At 43.9% G+C, this 12058-nt stretch overlaps 1 protein-coding gene across 2 annotated transcripts in view; it reads left to right on the top strand.

Moving 5' to 3' along the window:
• Nucleotides 1–8700, top strand: part of ITCH (itchy E3 ubiquitin protein ligase) — a 48246-nt gene extending 39546 nt beyond the window's left edge. For both annotated transcript variants that reach the window (XM_072112179.1, XM_072112178.1), the window contains exons 16-24: nucleotides 662–750; nucleotides 834–993; nucleotides 1171–1304; nucleotides 2906–3046; nucleotides 3283–3403; nucleotides 3494–3598; nucleotides 3809–3905; nucleotides 4915–4987; nucleotides 5939–8700. In XM_072112179.1, the coding sequence (XP_071968280.1) occupies nucleotides 662–750; nucleotides 834–993; nucleotides 1171–1304; nucleotides 2906–3046; nucleotides 3283–3403; nucleotides 3494–3598; nucleotides 3809–3905; nucleotides 4915–4987; nucleotides 5939–6038 (1020 nt within the window). In that variant the 3' untranslated portion in view covers nucleotides 6039–8700. The remainder of the gene's footprint in view (nucleotides 1–661; nucleotides 751–833; nucleotides 994–1170; nucleotides 1305–2905; nucleotides 3047–3282; nucleotides 3404–3493; nucleotides 3599–3808; nucleotides 3906–4914; nucleotides 4988–5938) is intronic.
• Nucleotides 8701–12058: the final 3358 nt, after the last annotated feature.

Raw genomic sequence — 12058 nt, 5'->3', positions numbered from 1 at the left:
GGTTGAGTGAATGTTTTGAAGGGAATCTGTTAAAAAAAAAAACACACCGTCCTATCTGCAGGCAGAATGTTATAGAGCAGGAGGAGCTGAGCAGATTGTACATAGTGTCCTATCTGCAGGCAGCATGTTATAGAGCAGGAGGAGCTGAGCAGATTGTACATAGTGTCCTATCTGCAGGCAGCATGTTATAGAGTAGGAGGAGCTGAGCAGATTGTACATAGTTTCTTATTTGCAGGCAGCATGTTATAGAGCAGGAGGAGCTGAGCAGATTGTACATAGTGTCCTATCTGCAGGCAGCATGTTATAGAGCAGGAGGAGCTGAGCAGATTGTACATAGTGTCCTATCTGCAGGCAGCATGTTATAGAGCAGGAGGAGCTGAGCAGATTGTACATAGTTTCTTATTTGCAGGCAGCATGTTATAGAGCAGGAGGAGCTGAGCAGATTGTACATAGTGTCCTATCTGCAGGCAGCATGTTATAGAGCAGGAGGAGCTGAGCAGATTGTACATAGTTTCTTATCTGCATCCCCTCCTGCTCTATAAGTGTTAAAGTATGTAAGTTCAGACTTTTTTTTTTTTTTTTTTAATTTGTTTTGTTTTTGTTTTTTTTATAACATTCTACAGAAGCGATTAATCATTGTCTCTAATTACACCATTTTTAGATTATGAGCTTTAACCCTCAAGACCTACGGAGAAGACTTTGGATCATCATTCCCGGAGAGGAGGGGCTCGATTACGGCGGTGTTGCAAGGTTAGTCCCCTGACGTCAGCTGTTGGCTGAGTTCTGTGAGGTGTGACGTGATCCTGATTCATGCCATATTCTCTTCCTCACAGGGAATGGTTTTTCCTTCTGTCCCATGAAGTCCTTAACCCCATGTACTGCCTATTTGAGTACGCCGGAAAAGATAACTACTGCCTGCAAATCAACCCTGCCTCCTATATCAACCCCGACCATCTGCGCTACTTCCGCTTCATCGGCAGGTTCATTGCCATGGTGGGTGTGACAGTCTCCTTGTAAGGTTATTTGGATCCCACTTAGGCCTCTTGACTGGGTCTGTAATTGGGGGCTGTGCACTAGCTGTACCAATTGTCATATACTATTATGTTTCTTGTCTTTTTGTAACATATATATATATTTTATTTGTTTTAACGTCTCGTGTCTCATCCTTAGGCTTTATTCCATGGAAAATTTATAGACACTGGTTTCTCTCTGCCATTCTACAAACGTATACTGAATAAGCCGGTGGGGCTCAAGGACCTGGAATCTGTAGATCCGGAATTTTACAATTCTCTTATCTGGATCAAGTAGGTGGTGTTATTACTTACATGATGTCTTTTTGTCTAGAGCGGTGGTGGGGGGGAATTCTAAAGCCCCTTTCCTACAGGGGAGTTTGGTCCCACAACAAACTCCATGTATGTGTTTGATTTGTTGCAATGAATGGACCTGTTGAGTTTCGTGGTTCAAGTTTCAGTCCAGTAAAACCCACAAGCGGAAGGAGAAAGTTTGTCAGACCGGACTAGCTCCTAGTGTGACGGCTTATAGGAAACTTACCTTGAGGAATCTACCATCAAAAGTTGACCTGATGGTAGATTCCTCCCGCCTGACTCTGCCCTGATCTGTATTTGAATAATACAGAGGAAATAATGTAACCTAACAAGTTAGATTAGGTTCCAGGATTATTACATTACAGATTAGGGCAGAGGCAGCAGGAGGTATCTACCATCACATCTACTTCTGATGGTAGTTTCCTCATGGTAGGTTTCCTTTTAAGGGTTGGCAACTTGAACTCATGTTTGTTGTAATGTGTGGGGGTAAGATATTGGGTAACTTACAAATATAAATCTATTAACCCCATAGCGACCAGCTTCTACTGACTTCACAGGGGTCGGCGGTCAAATTCAATATTGCAGCGCCACAGGGATTTAAATGCCTACAGAAGCTTTGCTGGAGGCATTTACATAGTAAATATCCGCGATCAGTGCCAGCACATCCCTCGGTTGTTACTGGTGGGTGCTTGCTGCAAAATGCAGCACACACCCACCTGGTACGGAGAAGACTCGGCCCATGAGCCCTCTCCATCCCCCCACTCCCTATGCGTGTTGTTAGGGGGTTAAGCAGGGGATCACCTTTGAATTGTTATAACTCTCTTGAGACTGGCTCATGTGGCTACTTATTTAAGTCAAGAACCAAAAATAATAAAATTCCTATGTAGGGTTGTAACCTGTGCAAGTCTCAGGAGACCTGGACACATATGCCGAGCATATAAACACATACATACCAAGGACCGAGTGAATGATCAATGAAAAAACTGATCCAAACCCTGACCAAGGTGGTAGGCTCCCCCAAGACAACATGGCGGCTGCAATCGAAGGGTTAATGCCCGTGATAGGTGCTAGCACCGATCACAGATGTTACCAGTGGGTGTTTGCTGCAATATGCAGCATACTCTCACAGGCTATGGAGAAGGCTCATCCCTTGATCCCTCTCCAATCACCCGTGGTGGACGCGTGACGTAGTAATACATCACACGTCGTTAAGGGGTTAAAAATTTTGCTCTGCTTTCTTGATATATAAAGTGAAGCCTCCTGTCTGTTACCACCATTGCAAAGAGCAGAAAGCTCTTCAGGCTAAAAGCCCCACTCAGAGCACTTTAGGAGCTGCAAAACTTGGATAACAAAGTCACCATTTACAGTCCTGCTGTTACTTAACACACACACACAAAGGTATGGTTACACTGATCTCCAGGGCCAATGCTAAATACAGTTTGTAGTTTATTGTGATCAAGACTGGTGACTGATTCCCTTATAAAAACAGATTGTGATCAACAACACAACATTTCATTTGATGCTTTTGTATGACAATCTGAACATATAGAGTGAACATAACTTTATTGCTTTGTTCCCAGAGAAAACAACATAGAAGAGTGCGGCCTAGAAATGTTCTTTTCGGTGGATAAGGAACTGCTTGGTGAGGTCAAAAGCCACGACCTAAAGCCAAACGGGAGCAACATTCAGGTGACGGAGGAAAACAAGGAAGAATACATAAGGTGAATTATCTTTCTAAATTGTTTCTTCTAAAACAAAAGTGGTTGTCATTAGCAGGTGTCAGGTCCTCGTACTCGGCACATTAGTGGTATATCTCATCCGTGTGCCACCAATGATGAGCCCGGTCCTATAAAGCTTAGCCTGGGCACTGGTCGGCTCTATGGCAGTGCCCGGCCTATATCTGTAAGTGGTTGGTGGTATTCAGATCCTGATGGACCCTATGGACCTTGTTTTTCAGGCTTGTCGCGGAGTGGAGGTTATCCCGGGGTGTGGAGGAGCAGACGCAGGCTTTCTTTGAGGGCTTCAATGAGATTCTCCCCCAGCAGTATTTGCAGTATTTTGATGCCAAAGAATTGGAAGTAAGTTGACTAGAGAAAGCAGAGAATAACTTACAGCAAGATAATATTTGTGTGTGTATATATAATGTTTGCTGGTCCTTCTTCTTATAGGTTCTGCTCTGCGGCATGCAAGAAATTGATCTAAATGATTGGCAGCGAAACGCAATCTACCGGCACTACACCAGAACCAGCAAGCAAATAGTGTGGTTTTGGCAGGTGGGGATATGGATCGGACTTATTAATATTGGTATAGGAGTTTTATGATGGTGCCTGATGTCTGTATTTTGCAGAAAGGGCACCACTTTTCTCCCAGGGCTGTATCTGGTATTGCAGCTCTTACCTCCATAGTATGTTGTAAACGTCAGTAATGATCTGTATTATTTCCTTTTAATTTTAAGATACAATTTTTAATCTTTTACTTTCTAGTTTGTTAAAGAAATCGACAATGAGAAGCGCATGAGGTTACTTCAGTTTGTCACTGGGACGTGCAGATTACCAGTCGGAGGATTTGCAGATTTAATGGGTATGTAGGTGGCCTGTTTTTTGGTAAATTGGTTGAATATTGTTCTAATGTGATAGTCCAGTTTTTGCCAATTAAAATTACATGCAGTATATATCTCACTGTTTGTCTCTCCTTTAGAAACCCCGGGTAATGTTAGTAGTGCAGACATTTTTAGGATAGGTTAGTGCTGCAGCCTCAGGGGGGGACACCCTATTCATAGCCTTACTATTTTGCGCCCATCTGCTGGATCAGTGGTTAGTCCACCAATCCGTCTGGGTCAGACAGCCAGAATTGAACGTCTTGTCCACTCCTCTCTAGCCATTTGTATTAAAGCCTCCACTGAGGACTCTGATGGGTTGCAGCGGTTCTGTTCCTCTAAAGGAACCACTAAAACGCCATCATGCTTAATGCAGCTGTTATCAACCCCTGCCAGTCACCAGATTCAGGAGATTAATAATGGACAGAAAAAGTCCATTCACCTTGATGCACTGCACGTGCATCCAGTGTTCAGAGCACTATAAGCATAGCATAGAGATTGTGAGGTATAGACCAGTGATGGCTACCCTATGCCACGTGTCAGAGGTGACACACAGCAAGCTGACAGCTCCCGGAGGCAGGACACTGAGGTAAGATGGCCAATGTTCGCGCATCGGAGAGTTGTCCTGTTTAAACAGCGGCCATCTTATCTCCGTTAGTGAAGGCAGATCTCCCACCTGCACTAAATTTATTGCACCCAGACAGCTGGTAACAATAGAACTGGGTCCAACTGTTACCCTGTCAGCAGCAGACGCTGGGCCAAGGTCCATTCCAGTGACTACAGGGAGGGGGATAAGAGTTGTCTCAGGTGTGTGCTTCTTACACCAGCAACATTTTCTTACAGCAGATCCCAAAATCTTTATTAATAACGACAGTACAGTTGTTTTTTTTTTTTGTTTTGTTTTTTTTACACAAATCTGGACACAGGAGCTCATACGTTTGGCCATCGCTGGTATAGACAAACACTGATTAATTATAAATTCTTTTCTCACAGGGAGCAACGGGCCTCAGAAGTTCTGCATTGAGAAGGTGGGGAAGGAAAACTGGCTGCCTAGAAGTCACACATGGTAAATATATCGCCCGTATCTGCCCCGATAGAGAGGAGGAAACATGGCCGAATATCACATAACACAAAGCAAACTTTAGTAGCTTATTATGCTCTCTGCTGTGAGATGGGGGGCCTGGGCGTGAGCAGACAGCCTGGCACTGCCCTGACAGGAGAGGGCGCAATTGGCATATTATGTACTGAAACTAATGGCCCTGATTATTTTGGTAATGGTGAAGGTCAAAGGAAAAATGTCAACTGTGGTGGAATCAGTGAAGTGGCTCCTATTACAAGGTCCCTCCTTTCGGTGACTTTCACATGTATGAGACAAACGCTTAACTGAGATCTACCAGCAGTTTTGATCAATGCTGCGGACAGTGTTGGGTTTTGTCCCAGGAATGTTCTGGGATTATATCTTTGTGTGTGCTTGACTGTTCGGGCGCGGTCCCACGTTGCGTTTGCAAACGCAGACGCAGACCAAACCGCGCCCACCGGGCGGTCCGCGGTCCAATCGCATCGGCGTTTTCAATAGAAACATAGAGAAACGCCGATGCGATTGGACCGCGGACCGCCCGGTGGGCGCGGTTTGGTCTGCGTCTGCGTTTGCAAACGCAACGTGGGACCGCGCCCTTAAATTGGATTTATACTCTGGTATTGTAGCTGGACTGGTGAACTTCACAGCCTTGCCGTATCAGGCTTCTTGTTATAGTTTACAGGAGAGAGGAGGGCTGTGGAGCAGTTCAGTGAAGATATCTCACACAGCAGAGCGATCCAAGTCCAAGTACAATCCTGGAATATAACTTCATTATTCACAGATGTCTGCTACCGAACACGGTCTGCAGTTTTATATTGTCAAAGCTGCTGGTAGACCCTTGTTTAGGGATAACCATCCATGTTTAGGACCCTTTCATGTAGTCATGTCATCACCCTTGTGTATTCATACTGTGTTTTGTTTTGTTTTTTTGTTTCTCAGCTTTAACCGCCTGGATCTTCCGCCTTATAAAAGCTTTGAACAACTTAAAGAAAAGTTGCTCTTTGCAATAGAAGAAACAGAGGGATTTGGTCAAGAGTGAGAATGGCCTGACATATCCTGCAAGCACAAGAAGTGTGAACACTGCTGATCCCCCTTCCCTGGGCTCCTCCATTCTCCATTTTTTTCTTTTCCTCAAGGATTGACTCTTCAGTGACGACATCTTCTGACCCGTCTGTCTTTTTCAGCGTACACCTTTTCTATACACCTCTATATGTGATCCGTCAGCGGGAGATCCAAGGCTCCTTGTGTGTAAATGTAGCTGAGGTTTTAGTTGTATCACAGTCTTCCAGGGATGCGACATTCTGCATTCTGTTACACCACAGGATGCCCACAGCCCCATTGAGCTGTATATAGCCATATTTATTATGCACTACGGGAGGGGAGTCCTGTGGTGTAACGTCCGCTCATCTGGGATTGGGACGTGTGGCTTTTACTTCTGTAAAAAGGGGGATGTCGTCTACTTGATGATCCCCTCACCTGTAAACATGCACGACATTGCATCAAGTCAGACTTCTATCAGACATCGCATCCCCCTTTCATTTGTCGTCCGTGTATGTAGTATCCGTGCAGATTGTACAGAATATAAAAGTATCGTTTGACTTTTGCACAGATCATTTTAAGTTTTGTCTGAAAAGAAAATCTCAAGATCTCGCATAGACCCGCATGATTCCTGTGTCGTAGAGGACCATTTCATACATGGCTGGAGGTTCAGAGCAATCGTCTCAAGTCTTAAGTTCTTAGATGAGTCTGTGCTCCGTGTGTATTTTGTACCGTCGCTCGAGGCCGATTTTAACTTGCATTCTGCGTCTGAAAACTGAGCATGCGCCTGACTTGTGTGATGTCAGTCTATGCCACATCTTCTTTAAGATCACAGGGCGCTAAGGTTCCTAGTCTTCAGCTGTCCGGACCCTCCTGAAAATGTGTAACAAAATGAATCCTGTCAAGATAGTGATGTGGCTGAAGGCTGACTTACAGGGTGTTTATACCACTTGTCAATAAGTTAAGGGGTATATTTACCTGTGGACACCATTATAGAGTTTTACTGTTCTATATGGAAAGTGCAAGTAACCTTGTACGCACATTGCACTACTTTTTTTTGTCTTTATTTGCAGTGATCCTAATGCATACTCTGTTTTGTAGTCCAGAGCAGCATTCTCAATTCTGCTGATGTCCTAAGAGAGAGTTGATGAGGCTCCTGATACGGCCGGCTGTCTTGCAGGCCGGCTGTCTTGCAGGCCGGCTGTCTTGCAGGCCGGCTGTCTTGCAGGCCGGCTGTCTTGCAGGCCGGCTGTCTTGCAGGCCGGCTGTCTTGCAGGCCGGCTGTGAATAGGAGCAGTTGCATTGCTGATCTTGTATACTTAGAGATGTTGGGGCCACACCTCTCCGTGTCCCGCCAGATACATCCTTCATTACATCAGTATATGTTAGTGGGGCACATGCCACAGTCCTATCTTGAGGGATGCTGGGAAATTTCCATTTACAGAATTCAGAATTGTGAATATAACTGCTGTAACAAAGGGCTGGTGCGAGTGCTACAATAGATTTATAAAATCTATAAAACTGAACCATTTTGGTTCAAATATGGGAAGATGGATATATGGATATGGCAGATGTGCACAGGGTTATACTAGGGGAGGATATTATGTGCAGTAGTTTGATGAATAAAGCTGCAGCTAGTAAAGCCATCAGCGCAGCTATGTCACATTTTCCCCAGTCGTCCTGGTCGGGGGGGTGACTAGAATGCACTTTGCAATAGGGGAAGCTGATTTTTGCCTTCTGATATACAGATGCAAGCCATAGTGAGCCACATCATTGTAGAGGATAACAATTCTAGAATGATAGAACAGCATGAAGGTCTCCACAGGACCTGCAATAGAGCGTAACTAAACGTCTAACAAAAATGGATAAATGAATAGCAGAGATAATAGTACACATTGTAATATACTTTACTATAGAAATCTGTACCATCTCCTTTATTTTTTTCTTCCTGGATTAAGCAGTAATCAACTTATCTACTGAGAAGGGACCTAATAAAGGCAAGCCTATTCTTCTCAGAGAGCCGAATCATTGTGAAAGAGTTAATCATTAGCTTCCTTATCTGTCTGAGGAGGGCGGGAACTCTGGAGGCTTTTAGATACCCATGCTGTTTCACTTGGTGAAGTTTATTACAACGTTTACTATTACCTGTTCCATTTGTTGATGTGTCTATGTATATAGAAGCTCACTAATATCCATTGTTTGGTATTACAATAGTAAATGGCTTATCCACGACTGGTAGCCTATGCACCTTAGCAGTCGGGGGCTGGTTAAACTTCTAAAGGGAATCCCCATAGAGTTTTCTAGGTGCCTGATCATAGTAGAGGCAATTTGACTAGTACATGAGAATATTGCATGTAGTGCAATTCCCTTCTATATAACCCTGAATACGTTCAGTTAACACTTGAAATGAGAAAGTATCTAAGCAGCCAGTCAGTCCACGTCTGAGCCCGCTCCAGCATTTCACCCACTTTGTCTCCATTTTTAAAGGGGCAGTAAACTTAGAGCATCTATTTCAGGCTTGGGAGAGGCAGACTGTAGGTTTGGAGGAGTCCACACAAAAATGTCTGCCTCCATGATCTCTGGATGTTTTTACGCTTAGGGCTCCTTTAAATTTACCAATCTCCTGTGGATTATTATTTATGCTTTTTTTTTTTTTTTTTTTTACCTCAAACCTTGGAAATCCAATGTCTATGAAACTGTGTGAAAATGAGAGTAATTGTAAATACGACACCCAGTAGTCATTCATCCGAACCTCGCGCCATTTCTGTCCTTTCACTCTATGTCTTAACCCTCTTGATGACATCAAAGAAGAGGTTACCGCTGTGTGTAAATCATTGACCGATCTGATACAGAGGCCGCTGCGCCCTATATTTTTAACACAAAGTAAAGCTATAATTAATATGGACATCTCCCTAGTTCTATAGGGTAGGCTCCTATAATATTTTTATGATTGATATTGGAAGAAGTTATAATTGCTTGTGTATATATAAATATATATATCGGGGGGGCTTGTGACCCCAATGAGGGGCAGGGAGATGGATTTTTTTTTTTTTTTTTTACTCCTCAATTGCAAGATATTTACTTGTAGATGAGGTGTTGACTCCCCCTTTTCCCTCCCAGTAACATAGTATTTTTAAATCCCAGATCCCTCTCCCTGCTCCTTTCTCTTGTTTCAAATTTTGTCTGATTTAAAAGATCTACTGAAAGAGATTATCAGTAAAAATTAAAAATATTCAAAAAAACCTTTTTGCTCAATGGCGTCTTTTGTGTTTTGTTTTATGCTGAATTAGTATAATAATATGTGAAAAATGCACAGCAAGGTTAGATTCACACTGCATCCTTTTGTAGATGCTCAGCTACATCTTTGCATCCGGTTGACGTGTATGCTGAGCGGAGGCCATTGAACTCTATGGTGAGGGGGGTGCGGATGCAGCAGTAGTGCTCCCTCCTCCTGGCCTCCGCTGAGCTAATATGCTGCTTAGAATAAGGGAGGTCTCCAGAGATTTCTCTGTCCATGTAAGTGACAACACTGAGGAAGCCCCCTGAACGTTGGCAGTAGCCAACCACTGACTTTTGCCGATTTACACTCTCCCCCCATCTTCAGGAGGGAAGGAGGGAGCGTAGAGGGAAATCTTCCTTATGATGGAGGAACAAAACATGACGTGAAAGCCCTCAAGCCCCCCCCTTGCTCCTTGCAATCATCGCCGGATTAGCGGATCTCATACAATGATGACACTTGGGTATGTACACGCACACACCTCATATGCCTGTAGCCTAAAGCAAAAAGACCTCTATCTACGCTGTTGGGCTGAGATTTATCAAGGTCTCTGCCTGTTTTTCTTGAGTACAAACCTTGAAATAATCACATAATAATTCTTTTTGCGAACAATACAATATAGAAAAAATTGCGCTCCCATAGAGTAGGAAGTCTCTAATAATAGCCCACAAGTGTCCCGATACACAAAGGTTTACCTTACCACAGGCTGCTTGTTAGCCTAAATAATCAGGATGGAGGCAAAAAAATCGGACAGATGGGCACCAACGAGAAGAGAAATGCATGAATTCCGTTATTTCTTGAATAAAGAAATACATTCATGCATTTCTCTACTCATTGGCGCCTATCTGTCCGATTTAATTTTTTTTTTTTTTGTCTCCACCCTGTTAACAGCCAGGAATTGCGACTAATTTTTTTTACTACCATGCCAAGTGGGCAGGGTTGGCTCCAGGTGACAGAGCCTCTGTAGGCCCCTTTGCAGTGAAATCATATGGAGGCATTAAAAATTCAGAAACTCAAACAGTCTCCTGTTCCCTAAAATATTCCCTAGTTTATCATTCCAAACAGCTCCTCATGGTTATTTTATATAAGCTCCCCTCTCACCCTATGGATTCATTAGATACAGCCCCCTCATCCGCAGGAGCAGTGGGCCACAGTACATGCCCAGTGTTGGTGCCGGCCCTGCGAGTGGGCATGAAGGGGGGGCAGGGTAGTGCAGTGGGGTTTTCCTGCCCCATGCCTGTGCATTAGCTACAGCCTGCGCCTGTTTAGGCTGCAGCGCAATTCTACACCAGGCAGGACTTGGCATAGAAATTAAGGGTCATGCAGCCGGCCAATGGGAATATTCGGAGGCCGGAACCTTCTTCAATATTGGGATTCCTTGGTGGAGGCCACACAAACCTATTACCTGTACCGAACTGTTTTCACAATGGTTGCACACGGCCACATTCACTACAATGGCCAATATGGTCATCCATTGAAATAAACGTGTTACTGTACTGGACCATGAGCGCGAGCCAAAAAAAAAAAAAAATGATAGAGCTTCTATTTTCTTCTGTATATCTGCTCCGTACAACGCACAAATCCCCGCATGGAATAGATACGGTAACATTCGCACCGTATATAAAGCCAAATACGCCACTGAAATACATGACGGAAAAAAGTAATACATCCGTGTACCAGGAAAAGGGGAACAAGACGCTCATAGAACCTTCTGGTAGCAGTTTGTATCGGCATAAGAAATGGATCACCCAAGTTCCATAATAATATTCCTGCACACGTTGTGGAATGTAATGCGGAATATATGCAACAAATTGGATCAAATCAAAAGGCTGCAATCTTTTTTTTTGTTGTTTTTTCTTTTGACATACTTAGTAAAATAATAAAGCAGATGCAAAACTGACACACTGATAAAAACAATAAAAACTGATGAAATTCTGAAGAATTCTGCAGCATAAAACACCTCAGAAACCAGCCAATGTTTCTGATGTATAAAAGGCCTAAGATGCTCTGTAAGATCTCACTATTTAAATGGCTCTGAAGGCGACACAATAGAGACATAGACCAAATGGCAATGGAAGTTAAAATTCTATATTATTCCAATACAGTTAAGCATATCTCCCAACTTTTGGGCTAGAGAAACCATGCCCAATGGCCCACCCCTTTCCCCACTCACAAACATTGTATAATATCATCCTTAATTGCCCCCACATAACATAATGCCCCCTCCCTGTGGCCCACCCTGCTATGGATGTATATAATACCCTTTCTTTAATTTTATCCTCCCTTTACTTTTGTTCCCCCACTTTTATTGAGACCTCCTGTCCTTCATCCTCCTCATATTGTCACCCCCTGTCCTCTCCTATTGTTGCCCCCTCTTCTCATACTGTGGCCCCCTATCCTGGGTATTAAAAAAAGAAAACCTTGCTACTAACCTTTACTCTTTCCCCCGCAGTCCTGCTTCTTCTCCCAGGCTCTGAGATGACTCGGCAGGGGTGTGGTGCCAGGCAGGGGAGGAGCTACCTCCACACATCTCTGCTGTAGAGCAGGAGCTGATCCCGCCACCTGATCCCAAAGCCTCTTTAGTGGGTTCGGTACTGTGACCAGGCGGCGGGACAAGCTTCGAAAAACTGGGACTATCCCACCAAATCTGGGACGGTTGTAAGCTATGGTTATGTAGATTGACTAACTCTCCTACCCTTTGCCACTGCCCTGTTTCTACAAGGCAGGGGTGACCAGCCATACTT

The sequence above is a fragment of the Engystomops pustulosus genome, chromosome 6, assembly GCF_040894005.1.
Source record: "Engystomops pustulosus chromosome 6, aEngPut4.maternal, whole genome shotgun sequence".
Classification (NCBI taxonomy): domain Eukaryota; kingdom Metazoa; phylum Chordata; class Amphibia; order Anura; family Leptodactylidae; genus Engystomops; species Engystomops pustulosus.
The sequence above is the reverse complement of the archived record's forward strand: the minus strand, read 5'-3'. Positions and strand labels throughout refer to the sequence as shown.